General features: G+C 47.0%; 1 protein-coding gene across 1 annotated transcript in view; it reads left to right on the top strand.

Annotated features, from left to right (window-relative positions):
* GABRA2 (gamma-aminobutyric acid type A receptor subunit alpha2) overlaps positions 1–17,236 on the top strand; it is a 257,044-nt gene that overhangs the window by 173,075 nt on the left and 66,733 nt on the right. Inside the window, exon 6 of the mRNA XM_068278530.1 lies at positions 3,243–3,325. Coding sequence (XP_068134631.1) covers positions 3,243–3,325 — 83 coding nt within the window. The remainder of the gene's footprint in view (positions 1–3,242; positions 3,326–17,236) is intronic.

Here is a 17,236-nt window from a genome sequence, read left to right as displayed (position 1 = left end):
AGTTACTGGTGGCCCACAATTCTTTGCTCAGAATAGTATCACATGAAAGAAGCTGCTAGGATGGTTTATGGACGCTTTGAAAGATAAGTTATAGAAAGAAACACTGTGTCATGGTGCGTAAAGGAGATTTTCTGTTTTCCACTTGAGCTCTCTATACGGCTTCATGCCTTTTAACCGCAAATCTCAGAATATTGACATTGCAACTGCAACAAATCATCTCTGTTCAAATATTTAAGGTCTTTCTGCAGCCTAAAGGCTCATACACACATCAGACCATAGTCTTTTGAAAATGAAAGATCACAGATCTGTTTTACCCCCTTCCATGTAGTATGAGAGCCATACTCTACACAGTCTATTCTATGGAGCTGAACTCCCCATCAGAAAAAAAACTTTGCAAGATGCTGCACACACAGATGCTGTACAGACACAAAAGATCTGTAGCTGCAAAAGATCTGTTCCTGCCAAAAATCCAACCCTGCAAATTGCAATGATAGTCTATGAGAACTGCAGATCATCGTACACACATGATTTAACTGACATTCATCTGCAGATCAGATCCACCAGGTTGGATTTTCAGATCTGCAGATCTGTCAGTTAAATCATGTGTGTATGATGATCTGCAGATCTCATAGACTATCATTGCAATTTGCAGGGTTGGATTTTTGGCAGGAACAGATCTTTTGCAGCTACTGATCTTTTGTGTCTGTACAGCATCTTTGTGTGCAGCATCTTGCAAAGATTTTTTTCTGATGGGGAGTTCAGCTCCATAGAATAGACTGTGTAGGTATGGCTCTCATACTACATGGAAGGGGGTAAAACTGGTCTGTGATCTTTCATTTTCCAAAGACCATGGTCTGATGTGTGTATGAGCCTTAAGGGCTTGGGGAGCTTGCACAGGGTATATCAATGAACTGAACCCATGGCTAAAACTGAATGGGCCACAGGGGCAGAACAAGGACCTGAGTGGGAACAGCATAGACTTATTTTTCCTATTAAAATTCCAAGCATTTTTTTTCAAACATTTTTTTATCCCACGAGTCATAATCACTGAACAATTTTGAGCTAGTTTTAAACTGCACTATTTTTTGTTACTATTTTTCTCATTAAAGTCTAACTATGGGTACCATGGCAAGGCACACATTTAACTTAATAGGAAAATAATAGCAACCTCAAAAAGCCCTCAGTGACCAAAGCTACTTTTACCAGTGCATAAGCTCTGTGAATAACTGATATGACACATTTTTTTTTATTCCTGTCCAAGAGCTTCATTCCCAGTCACTTCCTGTTTCACAGACTTCTGAGCTTGGTGCTCTGTTTTCTTTATGGCAGAGCAATCATGCAGGAGAGTAGCTGGTGGAGATGGTGGTGAGCAGCATGGTGGTGTAGTGGATGGCACTCTTGCCTTGCAGCACTGAGTTCCCTGTCTGAATCCCAGCCAGGGAACTAGCTGCATGGAGTTTGTCTGTTCCTCCTGTGTCTTTGTGGGTTTCCTCTGGGCACTTCAGCTTCTTCACACATGCCAAAAACATCCACATATGTTAACCGTCTTCCCCCTTAAAATTGACCCTTGACTACGATGGACACATGACTATGGTAGGGAATTGCTTTTTATCTCCTGTGTGGGAGAGTTAGAGGCAAGACTATATAGACTCTGTAAAGCACTGCAGAATATGCCTGGCTACCATGATTGTGGGCTGGAGCACCAGAGAGTACAGATGTGGATTCTGTAGTCTTTAAAAAGTAAAAAGAAATCTTTTAGCACTGTATTTTTACATTATTAATGTAGTTTGGGGTCTTAATGTATTTATTTTGGTATTGTGGGTGTAGAGTTGCCTATTTTGTGTTTTTTTTTGTTTGTTCGTTTGTTTTAAACTGGGGTTTTATCTAACAACATGGATCTCATGCACCAAAAATACAATTTTTGGTTATAGTTAAAGAGGAACTCCAGTGAAAATAATGTAATAAAAAAAGTGCTTCATTTTAAAATAATTATGTATAAATGATTTAGTCACTGTTTGCCCATTGTAAAAGCTTTTAAATCCCTGATTTACATTCTGACATTTATTACATGGTGACATTTTACTGCTGGCAGGTGATGTAGCTGCTGTATGCTTTTGTTGCAGTTGGAAACAGCTATAAACAGCTATTTCCCACAATGCAACAAGGTTCACAGACAGGAAACTGCCAGAAGTACCACGGTACTCAGAGTTTCTTGTGGGAGGGGTTTCATCACAATATCAGTCATACAGCGCCCCCTGATGGTCTGTTTATGAAAAGGAATAGATTTCTCATGTAAAAGGGGGTATCAGCTACTGATTGGGATAAAGTTAAATTCTTGGCCGGAGTTTCTCTTTAAGCAAAGGGGAAAAAGTAGTCATTTACAGTACAGGAAGTTGTTATGGCATGTATTGCTTGGATATGGGAGAGGTGAGAGCCTGTCAGGAAAGGAGGGGAAAGGGGTAGAGTGTTGTGGCAGGAGCGGTACACAGAGACATTTTGGCGCAGGGACAAGGTTGTAGACCAGATATATGATCAGTTAGCTGGCAGATATTGATTTTTTTACACAAATTGTATAGTGTACGTCTAAGTGATCTCTTCCTTGCCATGTAGCACAGACAGGAATGCTTGACCAAGCCAAGTATGCTGTGATCCTCATTCTAGACATCCAGATGGACTGAATGCTGATAGAATAATTGAATTGCGCCTGCATGATTGGTTGCCTTTATATCTTTGTGGGCGGTTTTTAGAGTACATATTTCTGTTTTCCAAATGCCTTTTTATCTAGCGCGAGCTGGAAATCTGTTCAGAACGTTAAACAAATCAGCGCACGTTCAGATAACAGTACAATTGTTTTGAAGAACAATTTGATTCAGGTAGTTCTGATTAAACATTCTTTTCATCTGTGCTGAAACAAATAGAATTTTTTGTTTAATTTGCTCACAATACGCTGAGTGTCCTAATACCTACGCATTAGTATGACAACTGCTAATAGTTTGGTGAAATTGTATAATATATGCAAGTTAGGCAACTGCCGTGTTTATTTGCAATGTTTGATGTTCTGAATGTCTACTGAAGGACCAGATGAAAAGAGCAGATTTAAATGTTAATGATGCTATTAGCAGAACAGAGCAGGTTTATCTCGGTGCCTTCATAAGTTCTGGTGCTGCATTGTGGAATAGATTTCCCTCTTTGTATTAATCTGTGCAAATAAAAGCATATTGTTGTCTCCTTCCGCTTCTTAGGCTGACTGTCCAAGCTGAATGCCCTATGCATCTGGAAGATTTTCCTATGGATGCTCATGCCTGTCCATTAAAATTTGGCAGCTGTAAGTATTTGCCTGTCTTTCTCTGAAGGTCATCTGTTAATTAGAATGTACTGGCTTGTTTTTGTGCCATTATTACAATTATTATTGCAGCACACAATTATGCCCTGCTGCTGCCCAAGCCAAAAGGATAACTCTAGACAAGAGTCTGTAAAATTCCTTTATACTGTATATTATAACCTACTAAATGTACTGTATATCCAGTCCTGCTTTATTTATTATTATTATTATTGATTTATAAAGAGCCAACATATTTTGTGGCACTATAAAAGTAAGTAACAAACATGGTGTAACGATTGGTGTCAGCGAGAACAGATTTCTCTGATTATTGGTGATCTGCAGTATCACCAACAATACAGATGCTATACCTGATTATGTGTGATCTGCAGAATCACCAATAATACTAGTATAGCCAGAACCAGGACAACCAATGTAATGATAGGTGCTTGGTGCAACAGTAATGTTAGAGATACTTGTTCTCCCAGAGGAGCTGAGAGAGGGGAATATCTCAATATAACAGATGAGAACCAACTCCAGCAAGCTGGAGATGTAGACAGTAGTGAATTAGATCTCCCGAGGAGCGGGTAGAAATATACTGAACAAGTGTACTGATCACCCGAGGAGCGGGTGATTCAGACTATACTGAAGCCACTACTACCTGAGGAGCAGGCAGAGGAGATTCTATTGTAGTGACTATTCACCTGAGGAGCAGGTGATTAAGACTGTACTGCAGCTACTGACCACCCGAGGAGCAGGTGATTCAGACTGTACCGCAGCTACTGACCACCTGAGGAGCAGGTGATTCAGACTGTACTGAAGCTACCGATCACCTGAGGAGCAGGTGATTCAGACTGTACTGAAGCTACTAATCACCTGAGGAGCAGGTGATACTAGCAGAGGATCCCTCACCAGTGACTAACTCACTGGCAAGAACAGGAAGGTCAGACAAGCAGGTTTGGCAACAGGCGGACAGAGACGGGACAAGACAGGAAGCTAAATTAGAGTAATAATTCAGGCAGAGTCGGCAACTATATCAGATAGGCAAAGGTACAGAATCAGAGAGCAGAAGAATAGTCAAGCTAGCAGAAGGTCATAACAAATAATACAATTCAATTAGTACTTTAAGCTATCAACAGAATCTGGCTAAGTGTGGATCCCCAGCTCCAGCTGGTTCTAGCACACTTTGGGATCTGACTAGGTCTGAGTGCTAACACATAGCATTTGCAACAGCAGACGCGGAGCAACTAACAGGCAGGTCCTATATATACTAAACGTGCTCCATAGCGCCACCCCAGTCACTCAGCCAATCCTGAGCATAGCTGGAGTCAGCTGACCGAGTGAGTCAGCTGACTCCCCTTCTGGATGCATAAAGGTCCTTTCGCTTGGCGTGCGCGCGCGCGTAGCCCTTAGTCTATGGGTGATAGAAGGACCAGGCAAAGCACCAGCATGTAACTGTGCATCGGAAACCGCCGGCTGCGACGTGGAGATAGCCGCCATGCCGTTTGCTGTTGCGGCTGTATCTCCGCTATTCATTACACATGGGGTACAAAATAAAACAGACAAAGATATAAACCAATATACAAAATACAGAGTTGGTACACAACAGAGAATTACAAAGTACAAAATCAGTAATAACAGTGACAGAATTAATATGAATAAATGTTGAATAAAATCCAAAACTCAACAGGGTAAGAGTGTCCTGCCCTTTCAAGCTTATAATCTAAAGCAGTGCTTTCCAACTTTGCGGGCATGGAGGGCCGTTTTTTTCCAGACCACATGGTGGAGGGCCGGCAAACCTCCCCACATATCCCCCCCTCCCCCCCAAGGGAAAAAAAATCTAGCAGCAGTATCCCCACAAAATGCAATTAGAGTGATTGCAGATTCTCCACAAAATGCAATCAGATTGGCCGCAGATTTTGCCACAAAATGCAGTCAGATTGGCTGCAGATTTCTCCACAAAATGCAGTCAGATTGGCCGCAGATTTCTCTACAAAATGCAGTCAGCTTGGCCACAGATTTCTCCACAAAATGCAGTCAGATTGGACGCAGATTTCTCCACAAAGTGCAGTCAGATTGACCCCAGATTTCACCACAAAATGCAGTAAGATTGGCCACAGATTTCTCCACAAAATGCAGTCAGATTGGCCACAGATTTCTTCACAAAATGCAGTCAGATTGGCCGCAGATTTCTCCACAAAATGCAGTCAGATTGGCCGCAGATTTCTCCACAAAATGCAGTCAGATTGGCCCCAGATTTCACCACAAAATGCAGTCAGATTGGCCCCAGATTTCACAACAAAATGCAGTCAGATTGGCCCCAGATTTCACCACAAAATGCAGTCAGATTGGCCGCAGATTTTCCCACAAAATGCACAAAGATTGGCCGCAGATTTCACCACAAAATGCAGTCAGATTGGCCGCCGATTTCTCCACAAAATGCAGTCAGATTGGCCGCTGATTTCTCCACAAAATGCACAAAGATTGGCTGCAGATTTCTCCACAAAATGCACAAAGATTGGCCGCAGATTTCACCACAAAATGCACAAAGATTGGTCGCAGATTTCACCACAAATTGCACAAAGATTGGCGTTTCCCCCGTGCTGTGTCTGCTGGAATGTAGATATTGAAACCCCCTCCCCTCATTCTCCCCCCCTCCCTCCCTCCCTCCCCCCCCCCATGCTGCCGCCTCTAACACACCTCAGATTGGCGGCGAGCAGGAGATCGGAACCATCCAGACCGGTGCATGGCAGCCGCTCGGTGAATATAAATGCAGGAAGTGACATCATAGGTCACGTCCGTCCAGATCTTAAAGTCTCCTGCTCGTCGCCGACCTGAAGTGTGTTAGAGGCGGCAGCACGGGAGAGAACGAGGGGAGGGGGTGTAAATATTTACATTACAGCAGCTTCACCACGGGGGAAAGGGGTTTACAATAAAAGTTCTCTCAGCTCTGGGGACTCGGGGGACTGGGGGGCCGCAGCAGGAGGCCTGGCATGTGCGAAATCCTGTATGGATGCATTATATTTCCATCATCATGTCAAAGCTAGCTATTTGAAATACTTACATACAAACTTTTAGAAGGAAAGTGGGATCTGCTTTATGAGACTTAAAGTTTACCTGAGATGGCACACTGTGCCTTATTTATACTTACCTGGGGCTTCCTCCATGAGGATCGTTGCCTCCCTCGCCATCCTCTTCGGCCCCTCCATTCTGGCGCTATGACTCCCAGTAATCCAGTCAGTCAAGGCCAATCGTGGGCTTCTGCGCATATGCATGTCGCATTCCCATACCCTGGAGCATTCTGCCTTGTCCTAGACCAGTAATGGCTAACCTTGGCACTCCAGCTGTGGTGGAACTACATGTCCCATGAGGCATTCCAATACTCTGATAGCTCTAAGCATAACTCGGGGAGGCAGAGGCATGATGGGATTTGTAGTTTAGTCACAGCTGGAGTGCCAGGGTTAGCCATTACTGTCCTAGACAGTACTACCGCACAGGCGCAGAATGCTGCTGACTGCGGGAGTGCAATGAGGGGTGGGTGCATGCCCGAGCTGCACATGCGCAAAAGAGAGCAGCTGGCCGGATTACTGGGAGGCATAGCGCAAGAATGGAGAGGCCGAAGAGGACAGCGAGTCAGGACCTCATGGAGCTGGAGGAAATCCCAGGTAAGTATAAATACACGCTCTTTTAACATCTCAGGTTCACTTTAAAGTGGACCTGAACTCTTGCACAAGACATAAGTAAAACAGAGAAATGCACTGTGTATGTATTTAGAGTGTTTAGCCTGTTTAATTCCCCTTTATTTGTGTCTAATCACAAGTTTTAATTTGATCTCTTCCCCTGTGTCACGGCAGATAAAGCATATTTGACAGCACAGGATGTTAACAATATGTCTGCTTCTATGAATCAGGAAGTAGAAACTAGTGATGCTCAAATACCCCTTTTTAAAATTCGAGTTTGGTCGAATTCGAATAGTAAATTATTCGAGGTCAGTCGAATATTCGAGTCGAATAATTTTTACTATTCGATTCGACCTCGGACTTCGAGCTCACTATTCGAGTCGGTATTCGAGCTAACTATTCGAGCTGACTATTCGAATTGGCCTTAAATAGCTTCCAACACTTGTTTTGAGGGTGAATGATGCAAGAAACCTCTTTTTTTCCAAGTAACAACAGCAAGTGATTATGTGGGGATGTTCCTTTAAAAAAAAATGTGGAAAGAGAAGTTGTGTCCTTAATTTTGTTCAGTAGTGTTACTGTATATACTTGTTCTTCTTCTTCTTTATCTTTCTTCTTCTTCTTCTCGATCTTCTTCTTCTATATCTTCTTCTTCTTCTTCTATATTGTCTTCTTCTTCTTCTTCTTCATCTTCATCTTCATCTTCATCTTCATCTTCATCTTCTTCATCTTCATCTTCATCTTCATCTTCTTCATCATCTTCTTCATCTTCTTCTTCATCTTCTTCTTCTTCATCTTCTTCTTCATCTTCTTCTTCTTCATCTTCTTCTTCTTCATCTTCTTCTTCTTCATCTTCTTCTTCTTCATCTTCTTCTTCTTCATCTTCTTCTTCTTCTTCATCTTCATCTTCTCCTTCCTTTTCAATATCGTCTTCTTCTTCTTCACGTATTTCTCTTTTCAAATTTTTTTTTTAAGAAATGCAGCTATTTTTGAGCGTAACAAATAGCTGGTGGACGCACGCATGTTGGAAGCGCCATTGTATGTGCTCCCTGGCAGTGGAAACACAAAGACAGCAGGAGGTAAATTCAGCAGCAGGAGGAGGAGGATGAGTGTGTGGCAGCAGGCAGTCAATGAGGCAGGCAGCTCGCCGTGACATAATAGCCCTGGTACCTAGCGGTGATACCAGGGCTGTAAATAAACACAACAGGAGGTCCCAGACAGCGGTCGTGCAGCCCACATTGTGTCCAATACACAACTGGGACAACACAGTTTTCAACCCGGGCACCTCAGAAAAATTAAACCTTTTTTTTTTTTTTATGGTTTTTTGGTTTTTGGTTTTGCAACCAATATAGCTATTGTTTGACGTAATAGCTGGTGGCAGAGTGGCAGCAGAAGGTAAATCATCTGTGTACCCTGGCAGTGGGAAACACAGACAGACAGCAGCAGCAGGAGGAGGAATGGAGGAGTAGGCGAGCAGCTATTGTTTGACGTAATAGCTGGTGGCAGAGTGGCAGCAGAAGGTAAATCATCTGTGTACCCTGGCAGTGGGAAACACAGACAGACAGCAGCAGCAGGAGGAGGAATGGAGGAGTAGGCGAGCAGCTATTGTTTGACGTAATAGCTGGTGGCAGAGTGGCAGCAGAAGGTAAATCATCTGTGTACCCTGGCAGTGGGAAACACAGACAGACAGACAGCAGCAGCAGCAGCAGGAGGAGGTATGGAGGAGCAGTGTGAGTGTGGCAGCAGGTAGGCAGCGTGACATAATAGCCCTGGTACCTAGCGGTGATACCAGGGCTGTAAATAAACACAACAGGAGGTCCCAGACAGCGGTCGTGCAGCCCACATTGTGTCCAATACACAACTGGGACAACACAGTTTTCAACCCGGGCACCTCAGAAAAATTAAACCTTTTTTTTTTTTTATGGTTTTTTGGTTTTTGGTTTTGCAACCAATATAGCTATTGTTTGACGTAATAGCTGGTGGCAGAGTGGCAGCAGAAGGTAAATCATCTGTGTACCCTGGCAGTGGGAAACACAGACAGACAGCAGCAGCAGGAGGAGGAATGGAGGAGTAGGCGAGCAGCTATTGTTTGACGTAATAGCTGGTGGCAGAGTGGCAGCAGAAGGTAAATCATCTGTGTACCCTGGCAGTGGGAAACACAGACAGACAGACAGCAGCAGCAGCAGCAGGAGGAGGTATGGAGGAGCAGTGTGAGTGTGGCAGCAGGTAGGCAGCGTGACATAATAGCCCTGGTACCTAGCGGTGATACCAGGGCTGTAAATAAACACAACAGGAGGTCCCAGACAGCGGTCGTGCAGCCCACATTGTGTCCAATACACAACTGGGACAACACAGTTTTCAACCCGGGCACCTCAGAAAAATTAAACCTTTTTTTTTTTTTATGGTTTTTTGGTTTTTGGTTTTGCAACCAATATAGCTATTGTTTGACGTAATAGCTGGTGGCAGAGTGGCAGCAGAAGAAGGTAATTCTGTGTACCCTGGCAGTGGGAAACACAGACAGACAGCAGAAGGGCAGTACACAGCAGCCCACTGTAGGTGTAAAATGTGTGGCTGCAGGCGACGTAATAGTCAAAGTGAACCAGGCTGGCTTAGTGAGCAGGAGCCAGGAGGTGGTAAAGGGTGGTAAGGCACATTAACGATGGTTCCGGCAGCCAGTTCATGTCCCCCTCTCGCCGACAACAGGGGCCAGGAACTCGCCTTCCACCCACGCCTGGTTCATCTTGAGAAACGTCAGTCTGTCCACAGACTTGTGAGACAGACGTGAGCGTTTCTCGGTGACCACGCCACCAGCTGCACTGAAGCAGCGCTCGGACAGCACGCTGGAAGGGGGGCAGGACAGCACTTCCAGGGCGTACTGCGCCAGCTCGCTCCAGATCTCCATGCGCTTGACCCAATACTCCATGGGATCAACAGGGGCATCGCTGTCAAGCCCGCTGTACGACCCCATGTAGTCAGCCACCATGCGGGTCAGGCGCTGGCTGTGACCGGAGGAGGATGCTGCTGCATGCATCTCCTCTCTAGTCACTGCTGCCGGAGCCTCTACAGTCCTGTAGAGCTCGTGGCTGAGAGACAGCAGGTCTGTGGGGCGCTTGCTGCTGCTGGATGCAGGCACCTGCTGCTGCCTCTGTGCTGGCTGCTGGACAGTGGGGGTGGAAGGCTGGGGGAAGGCTTCCTCCAAGCGCTCAACAAGGGCCTGCTGCAAGCTCCTTATTTGTTGCGCTGGGTCTCCTCCTGCAGGCGGCAGGAACTGGCTCAACTTCCCCTTGAGGCGTGGGTCCAACATCATGCTGATCCAGATGTCCTCCCTCTGCTTCATCTGGATCACCCTGGGGTCCCTGCGCAGGCACGTCAGCATGTGCGCTGCCATTGGGAAGAGGCGGGCCACGTCTGCTGGCACATCGACGTCAGTGCTGTCCTCATCCTCCTCCTCTGCCGCCTCATCCTCTCTCCACCCCCGCACCAACTCAGCTGCGCTGTGCTGATCCCCCTCATCAGCAGCCAGGTCAGGGACCTCCACCAAGTCCTCCTCCTCCTCCCCCTCAGAGGTGGACTGCGCAGCTGGTTGCCGCTCCTGCTGGTCCAAGGCTGCCGCTCCCTGTTCCAGCAAAGCATCGAGGGCCCTGTTCAGCAGAGAAACCAGGGGCACCCACTCGCAGACCATAGCATGGTCCCTGCTCACCATGTTTGTGGCCTGCAGGAAGGGAGCCAGCACTAAGCACACCTGCTGCATGTGCCTCCAGTCATCATCGGGGACGATGGACGGGATGTTGCTGGTCTTGTCCCTTCTCTGAGCTGCGGAAACAGTGGCCAGGGCAAGGTACTGGTTGACAGCGTGCCTCTGTTCAACCAGACGCTCCAACATCGCCAGGGTGGAGTTCCAGCGAGTCGGAACGTCAAGGATCAGCCGATGGCGTGGCAGATCCAGCTCCTTTTGCACGTCTTCCAGGCTCGCACAGGCTGCAGCCGAGCGCCGGAAGTGACGCACAACATTCCTTGCCGTTTCCAGCAGTTCGCCCATCCCCTGGTAGGTGCGCAGGAACTTCTGCACCACCAGGTTCAGCACGTGGGCAAGACAGGGGATGTGGGTCAGGTTTCCCCTGTCTATTGCGGCAACCAGATTGGCCCCATTGTCGGCCACCACCTCTCCGACTCTGAGGCCTCTGGGGGTCAGCCAAATCCTCTCCTGCTCCTGGAGTTTGGCCAACACATGGGTTGCCGTCAGCTTGGTCTTCCCAAGGCTGACCAAGTGCAGCAGCGCTTGGCAGTGGCGGGCCTTCACGCTGCTGCTGAGGCGGGGGGTTTGGCCAGGTGTGCCGGAGGATGGCAGAGGATCGGAGGAACCTGCTGCAGTTCCCCTGACCCTGCGGGGTGGCACCACCCACTGTGTTGCTGCTGCTGCTGTGCCCGCTGCTGCTCTCCCATCCTCACCCCCTTCCACCAAGCTGACCCAGTGGACAGTGAAGGACAGGTAGCGGCCTGTCCCGAAGCGGCTGCTCCAGGAGTCCATGGTGACGTGGACCCTTTCACCAACCGCGTGCTCCAGCCCTCGCTCCACATTGGCCATCACAAAGCGGTGCAGTGCAGGAATGGCCTTGCGGGCAAAGAAGTGTCTGCTGGGGAGCTGCCAGTCTGGGGCTGCGCAAGCAAGCAGCGCACGAATGTCGCTCCCCTCCTGCACGAGCGTGTACGGCAGGAGTTGGGAGCACATGGCCCGTGCCAGCAAGCCGTTCAGCTGCCGCACGCGACGGCTGCTGGGAGGCAGAGCCCTAACCACCCCCTGGAAGGACTCGCTCAAAAGGCTCTGGCGTGGCCTTTTGCTGACACGGGAATCAGCAGACACAGCAGAGGAGGCCACTGAGGACTGGCTGCCAGAACAGGCCTCAGTGTCGGCGGCAGGAGTTGCAGAGGGGGGAGGAGCAGTGCGTTTCCGCACTCCTGCTGGTGCTGCTGGAGGAGCAGGAGGGCGGGTGGCTGCTGTTGCTGCTGCTGCTGCTGAAGGCTGTGCAGTGATGGGTGTGGTGCCACTGCCAGCAGCAGATGCCTTCAGCCTCTGGAACTCCTCATGCTGGTGGAAATGTTTAGCCGCAAGGTGGTTGATGAGCGAGCTGGTGCTGAACTTTAAGGGGTCTGCACCTCTGCTCAACTTCCGCTGACAGTGGTTGCAAGTGGCGTACTTGCTGTACACAGTGGGCATGGTGAAAAACCGCCAGATTGGTGACAGAAACTTCCCCCTACGGCATGGAAGCGCTGCTGCCTGTCTCCCTGTGGTGGTTGGGGGGGGGGCTTGGGTGCGGCTGGGGGTGGTACTGGCTGATGCTGCTGCTGCTGCTGCTGAGCCTGAGACACCAGCAGGCTGTGGGACGCTGCCAATGCTTGCAATGATGCGCCTCCTTGCAAGGCCCACAAGCGCATCCTCCTCCTCCTCCTCAGAGCTGCTGAGGACGACATCCCCTGGAGGTGGTGGCACCCAGTCTCTGTCTGTCACCGGGTCATCATCATCCTCCCCCTCCTGAAACATGTCCTGCTGGGATGAGGACCCCCCAAACTCCTCTCCTGATGCATGGATGGGCTGCTTGACTGTCGCCACAGTCTTGCTGTCCAATCCCTCATCCCCCAAAGTGCCCATCAGCATCTCCTCCTCAAGATCGCCAACAACAGCAGACAATTTACTCATGATGCCTGGGGTCAAAAGACTGCTGAATGACAGGTCGGCGAGTGACGGTGAACTGGCCTCCTCCCCAGACCCTGCTGGGCGGCTGCTGCGAACAGGGGTGGTGGTGGTGGTGAGGGTGGAGGCCTCGGATGCAGAGCTGATGGCGGGCTGCTCATCCTCCGTCATGAGTTGCACCACAGTGTCTGCATCCTTTTCCTCAATGGGACGTTTCCGACCCGGCTGGAGGAAAATGGGAGCAGGTGCTACACGCTGCTGCTGCTGTGTCTCTGCAGCGTGAGTTGCAGATGCTCCTGCTGGGCGGCGCCCAAGGCGTCCACGGCCAGTGGCTATGGGAGGAATGTTAGCCACTGACGCTGCTGCTGCTGCTGCGGAACTGTGCATGGTGGCGCGCCCGCGGCCGCGGCTTGCCACAATGCTGCTCCCTCTCCTCCTGATTCCCTTGCTGCCCTTCCCCTTGCCCAAACCGCGCTGGCTGCCACTTCCAGACATCTTAAATGTTTTGGGCGTATAGACAAAAGTTTTGTAAAAGGGCGGGTGAAAAGTGGGGTACTTTAATGGAGTGGGTTGGTTGGTGAGGTGACTGAGTGAGTGTCCCCTAGTACAGTAAGTAAGTAGTAACAGTCAGGAAGTACAACTAGCAGTTACAATAATCAGTAGTAATCACAAGTAAATTTAGTGTGTGTACACTCAGACAGTGAGTGCACGCACGCAGGAGCTAGTAGCCTATGAACACAGTGACTGAGTGTCCTAGACTCCTAGTACAGTAAGAGTAAGTAGTAACAGTAAGTAGAACTAACTAATTACAATAATCAATCAGCGATCAGAAGGAAATGGAGTGTGGGTGTGTGTACACTCAGACAGTGAGTGCACGCACGCAGGAGCTAGTAGCCTATGAACACAGTGACTGAGTGTCCTAGACTCCTAGTACAGTAAGAGTAAGTAGTAACAGTAAGTAGAACTAACTAATTACAATAATCAATCAGCGATCAGAAGGAAATGGAGTGTGGGTGTGTGTACACTCAGACAGTGAGTGCACGCACGCAGGAGCTAGTAGCCTATGAACACAGTGACTGAGTGTCCTAGACTCCTAGTACAGTAAGAGTAAGTAGTAACAGTAAGTAGAACTAACTAATTACAATAATCAATCAGCGATCAGAAGGAAATGGAGTGTGGGTGTGTGTACACTCAGACAGTGAGTGCACGCACGCAGGAGCTAGTAGCCTATGAACACAGTGACTGAGTGTCCTAGACTCCTAGTACAGTAAGAGTAAGTAGTAACAGTAAGTAGAACTAACTAATTACAATAATCAATCAGCGATCAGAAGGAAATGGAGTGTGGGTGTGTGTACACTCAGACAGTGAGTGCACGCACGCAGGAGCTAGTAGCCTATGAACACAGTGACTGAGTGTCCTAGACTCCTAGTACAGTAAGAGTAAGTAGTAACAGTAAGTAGAACTAACTAATTACAATAATCAATCAGCGATCAGAAGGAAATGGAGTGTGGGTGTGTGTACACTCAGACAGTGAGTGCACGCACGCAGGAGCTAGTAGCCTATGAACACAGTGACTGAGTGTCCTAGACTCCTAGTACAGTAAGAGTAAGTAGTAACAGTAAGTAGAACTAACTAATTACAATAATCAATCAGCGATCAGAAGGAAATGGAGTGTGGGTGTGTGTACACTCAGACAGTGAGTGCACGCACGCAGGAGCTAGTAGCCTATGAACACAGTGACTGAGTGTCCTAGACTCCTAGTACAGTAAGAGTAAGTAGTAACAGTAAGTACAACTAACTAATTACGATAATCAATCAGCGATCAGAAGGAAATGGAGTGTGGGTGTGTGTACACTCAGACAGTGAGTGCACGCACGCAGGAGCTAGTAGCCTATGAACACAGTGACTGAGTGTCCTAGACTCCTAGTACAGTAAGAGTAAGTAGTAACAGTAAGTAGAACTAACTAATTACAATAATCAATCAGCGATCAGAAGGAAATGGAGTGTGGGTGTGTGTACACTCAGACAGTGAGTGCACGCACGCAGGAGCTAGTAGCCTATGAACACAGTGACTGAGTGTCCTAGACTCCTAGTACAGTAAGAGTAAGTAGTAACAGTAAGTAGAACTAACTAATTACGATAATCAATCAGCGATCAGAAGGAAATGGAGTGTGGGTGTGTGTACACTCAGACAGTGAGTGCACGCACGCAGGAGCTAGTAGCCTATGAACACAGTGACTGAGTGTCCTAGACTCCTAGTACAGTAAGAGTAAGTAGTAACAGTAAGTAGAACTAACTAATTACAATAATCAATCAGCGATCAGAAGGAAATGGAGTGTGGGTGTGTATACACTCAGACAGTGAGTGCACGCACGCAGGAGCTAGTAGCCTATGAACACAGTGACTGAGTGTCCTAGACTCCTAGTACAGTAAGAGTAAGTAGTAACAGTAAGTAGAACTAACTAATTACAATAATCAATCAGCGATCAGAAGGAAATGGAGTGTGGGTGTGTGTACACTCAGACAGTGAGTGCACGCACGCAGGAGCTAGTAGCCTATGAACACAGTGACTGAGTGTCCTAGACTCCTAGTACAGTAAGAGTAAGTAGTAACAGTAAGTAGAACTAACTAATTACGATAATCAATCAGCGATCAGAAGGAAATAGAGTGTGTGTTGTGTGTGTACACTCAGACAGTGAGTGCAGTGCGCACACGCAGGAGCTAGTAGCCTATATGAACAGTGACAGTGAGTGTCCCTACGGGTACAGTAAGAGTAAGTAGTAAGTAAGTACAACTAACTAACAATAATCTATCAGTAATCAGAAGGAAATAGAGTGTGTGTACACACAGACGGTGAGTGAGTGCACACACGCAGGAGCTAGCTAGTAGCCTATAAACAGTGACAGTCAGTGAGTGTCCTACTCCTAGTACAGTATAACTACAATACTATTAGTAAAGGACAGCAGAAATACTGGTATAGATGAGAGAAATAAACAGAGGACAGCTGCCCACAGAGGCAAGGCCTCCCTGAGGCCTAAACCTGTAAGCTTGCAGCAGCTGCCTGTCTCTAATGTAACACACAAGCTACTAACTAAAATACAATGTCTATCTAACTAACAACAATATAGGTGTATATGGCAGGTGTAGGTGAGCAAAAACGCTAGGTAAATGATCACAATAGAGCACTTGCTAAGCCAAAGCACAAAGGAGCAACTTTCTCTCTGTACAAGTCTCAGGCAAGCATGGAGAAACGGAACATGGCGGCCGCTATTTATAGGGTAGGGGCTGGCCAGGGTCCCCCTTTGTGATTGGCTGCTGTCAGAGGGCCTGGGAGCCCTCTGATTGGCTCTAAGGACATCAATCTGGGCTATGACGCTATTCGAGCTCGGTACCGAGCTCGAATAGCGCCGAGTTGCTCGAATAGCTCGAATAGTGAATGGGCTATTCGAGTGTACTCGGATAGCCCATAAGAATAGCTCCAGCTATTCGGAGCTCGAATACCGAGCTCGAATAGCTGAAAAAGAGCTCGAATATTCGAGCTACTCGAATATTCGAGCTCTGCTGAGCACCACTGGTAGAAACAGTGCAGATTTATTGTAGGATTTGGATCAGCTGTAACAAAGCAATGTTTTTGTTTAAAGGTTATTATGCTGCTGTGTATCTTTTAGAGCTGAGAGGACATTCTGAGTTCAGGTGTAGGCTGGACACACAGGGGCACATATACATTTTTTAAAATTTCTATTCAATCCAAGAATTTTATCTAAATTGAAACATTTGAAAAAGATGACCAATGTACCACACACGTGAGCAAAAAATGTATTGAAAGCTCATTAAGAAATGTACAATCTACCCTACACAGGCGCAGGCAATTGGCAAACTGAGCGCAATCGCTCATAGTGTGAACTGGCCCTAATGGTGCCCATAAATGGTACAATAAAAACCTTTAATTTTTCCATTTATTCGACCAAAATGATTGAATCGAATGAAAGTCGAAATTTATATTTTTTTCGATCAACAAAAACAAACGAATATCCATTTTTTCTATAAAAATTTGATCGGTCATGTCGGAATAATCAAACAAATGTATGGGCACCATAGTGGTTCCCATACATGGTACAATGTTATCATTTTTTCCAATTAGATACGTTTCGTTCAATTATCCCGTTAGATCAAAAAATCGCATAGTTGTTTTTGAGGTACCATACACGAACGTTCGATTTAGCTGAAAATCCTGAGAACATGATTGAATATGCCGAAAATTCAAATAAGTAAACACAAAGAAAACATAAGCTGTCACAGAGAGAGAGAGAGACAAAGCGCACACAAACAAAAAACACAGATCGGCCACAAACGGATATACATAAAAAACTTATAGCAATACACACAGCAGACAGAAACAGAGAGTACAAAAGAATCCACATAAAAGACCCAGAGGGGGAAAACAAAGACATCCACAGGATAAACAGAGGTAGAACCAGAAAATAGAGACTACAAGGGAACTCATTGAGAGTTTTTTTTCCCCATAATAAGCATTTCTTAAAAATATTTCTT

This window comes from Hyperolius riggenbachi, chromosome 1, assembly GCF_040937935.1.
Source record: "Hyperolius riggenbachi isolate aHypRig1 chromosome 1, aHypRig1.pri, whole genome shotgun sequence".
Lineage (NCBI taxonomy): Eukaryota > Metazoa > Chordata > Amphibia > Anura > Hyperoliidae > Hyperolius > Hyperolius riggenbachi.
The sequence above is the reverse complement of the archived record's forward strand: the minus strand, read 5'-3'. Positions and strand labels throughout refer to the sequence as shown.